The 3,120-nt window shown below is 22.4% G+C and overlaps 1 protein-coding gene across 1 annotated transcript in view; it reads right to left on the bottom strand.

Moving 5' to 3' along the window:
• The window catches only part of Phum_PHUM063600 (beat protein, putative), a gene marked incomplete at both ends in the record, with an annotated part of 3,530 nt that extends 1,164 nt beyond the window's left edge, over positions 1–2,366 (bottom strand). The window contains 3 exons of the mRNA XM_002423457.1: positions 1,075–1,210; positions 2,062–2,264; positions 2,324–2,366. Of these exons, the coding sequence (XP_002423502.1) occupies positions 1,075–1,210; positions 2,062–2,264; positions 2,324–2,366 (382 nt within the window). The remainder of the gene's footprint in view (positions 1–1,074; positions 1,211–2,061; positions 2,265–2,323) is intronic.
• Between the last annotated feature and the right edge of the window lie 754 nt (positions 2,367–3,120).

Genomic DNA, 3,120 nt, shown 5'->3' with positions numbered 1-3,120 from the left:
CAAATTTAATATAATTTTAGTATTACTTAACGTTCGTCCATATTTTTTACATGTTTAACTTATGCTCATTTTAATTAATTTTTTTTCATTTTCATTTTCATTTTAATTTTAATTTTTTTATTCTTTTGTTATTTTTTTTTTTTTTTAATACGAACGCGCGCGCGCGCGTAAGTGTATGTTCATGAACCCGCGGAAAAACGATCTTTAGCCACGGTAATTAATTTTTGGCGGGAAATCATCATTATATTTAAAATCCTTACCCTCGTCATCTTTTGTTTAAATAAATAAACGTGCAAACTTTTTCTTTGTGATGTATACGACGTAACTATATAAATATTTTTAAAAAAAAAAATAAAGTTATGCCATAAATATAATTAAAAAACATATGAATTTATGAAAGAAAACATCTTTTTTAAAAAGATGTACGTTTTAAAATAGCAGAAGGCACAAAAGGCGTACACACAATTGCATGGTGAAAATTTATCAAATTAATTTCTCTCCATAAATTATTTTGTTTAATTTTCTAGAAAAAAAAAAACTTTTTCTTTATTATTTATTTATTTAATTTTTTTTTTATATTAAATAATAATTTTAATATTAAATAGTACTTATTAATACATATTTATTATTATTATTATTATTTATATGAAGGGATAAGAGACAAAAAAAAAGTTTTAAATTTCTTTTTGAAAAAAGTAATTCACTTTGTGAACAATGGCGACGACAAAAAACAATTTCTTCTGCTTTAGTTTCGACAATATATATATATAGAAAAATATCAAATTACGTAAACGTTAGCAAAATATAAAATAATAATAATAAAACAAATTAAATTTACTTTACGATATTAATAATGATAATAATAAATAAATAAATAAAATTCAAAATGGCGGAATGTTTTTTTTCTATTCGACCGTTTTTAATTTTAAATAAAAAAAAATAATCCCACCATAAAATAAAAAAAATAAGGATTATAATTAATTAATAAACATTAATTTTTCTTTTAAGCACACTTACATATAAATATAAATTTTTTTTAAATGTAAAAAATAAAAAAGTAAGAATAAAACTCACAAACGACTTCCATTCTAGCTTCATCTTGAGCAGAAGAAAATGATGGAGCTTCTGCTGACACTTCACATCTGTAAAGGCCGCTTGATTTAAGATTGACCCCGCGTAAAACAACTTGTTTACTATCAGAGAGTTGATGCTATAATTTTTAATAAAAAAAAATAAATAGATTACGAATTAATTTGTGTGTGATTAAATACATCAAATAAGGAAATATAAATTCGGTTAAAAATAACATTGAATTGAAAATAAACAAACCATAGACGTTTATAAAAACCACAGAGTTTACACATTTGTCAAAACATAAAAATAACATTTAAAATTATCCTCATCTATTACTACCATTAATAATTATTTTATTAATAACCAAATCACATTATTTTTTTTTTAACCATAGAGTAAATAAACAAGTCAAAAAAAAAAAATAAGAAATATTATCAAAACCTTTTTTTTATTATAATTTCGGTCGACAATTTTTTTTTTATTTTTCCTCACTGTCAGATATCAAAAAAAAAAAAAAAATTTTATTCGAATCACGCATAAGGTAACGATTTTTTTTTTTTTTTTTTTTTTTTTTTTATACGAGATCAAAGATAAAAAACCTTTTTTACAAATAGCCTATGCTTAACCCTTTCTCCTTTTCTTTTAACCCTTTTTTTTTTTTCATTCTCACTCCTTCTAATAATATTCAGCTTATTTTTACATTTATTACGAGTAAAAAAAAAAAAAAAATTATAAAGTTTCTAGAAAATTTTTTAAGAAAAAAAAAAAAAATTGTATACGAAAAAAAACTCAAACTTTTTATGTAGATGTCACATTAAAACCTTCGTCACAATTTTGTTTTTTATTGATTTCAAAAAGTCTCCCCCGTTGGGGGTTTTTTTTTTCGAATGGGAAATAAGAGAAGGAGGAGGAGAAGGAGGGAGAGGGAGAGAAAAAGGGATGAAAAAAAAATTTTTTTTTTTATTCTCGACAAGAAATTTTACTCACGTCTACTTTTATTCCATCAACTTTATAGCTATGCTGTGGCGGATTTGATTTCGGTACGAATCTGTAAAATTCTTCATTATCTTTGTACCATTTGACTGAATAAAGAACTTCGCCATCTAATTCGTAATCGCATTCTAAAATTGCCATTTCTCCTCTCAATTTATAACCAGGTATCGTAACTCTCATTAACCTTAATGCATCACCTGTAAATTAAATTTTTCCTTTCTTTTTTCTTTATGTCTTATTTAACTTTCTTTTTAACTCACGCACACGCACACGCACACGTACAAGCACGTGCGACACATTTGATATATATATATATATATATATATATATATATATATATATATATATATAACATTTAAATAATTTATTAAAAAAGGAAAAATATTGGATTTCCGCATTGATGAAAAAGTAATATATATATATATATATATCATTTATCGATAACGTTTTTTTTTTTTTTTTTTTTTTATGTCAGAATAAAAAAAGAAAGAAAATTTTTAAAAATTCAAAAGATCAAGTTTCAACTTTTCTTTTTTTCTCTTCTCCTTCTTCTTCCTTTTTTTTTTTTTTTAACTCGAAGTTAAAAAAATCAACCTTTTCCCCTTCCTTTTCCCCTCTCCCCTCTTTTCTTACTCTTAACCCTTCCATTCATATTCTTCCTTTTTTCTTTGTTTTTATAGACTATAAATTCTGATTTTGTTTTAAATTTAAATAATAAAAACATTATAATAACCTTTTTATTTGTTTTTGTGTACAAGTAGAAAAAGTAAATTTAAAAAAAAAAAAATTATATACAAATATTATACAAAAAAAAAAAACAAGAATCATTTTTTTTTTTTAATGTATAAATCATCATCTCCATTTTCCTTTTTCTTTTTTAGTAAAACTTGTTGATTTTGTTATTTTTCTTTTTTTTTAAAAAATTTTCCAGGTGTGAAAATAAAATATATATAAATATATTTATCAAAGCAAAAAAAATAAAAACATAAGTAAAAAATATAATAATAATGATAATAATAATAAGGAGAAAAATATGAATGAGATGTTTTAGAT

Source organism: Pediculus humanus, genomic scaffold (genome assembly GCF_000006295.1).
Source record: "Pediculus humanus corporis 1103172107412 genomic scaffold, whole genome shotgun sequence".
Lineage (NCBI taxonomy): Eukaryota > Metazoa > Arthropoda > Insecta > Psocodea > Pediculidae > Pediculus > Pediculus humanus.
The sequence above is the reverse complement of the archived record's forward strand: the minus strand, read 5'-3'. Positions and strand labels throughout refer to the sequence as shown.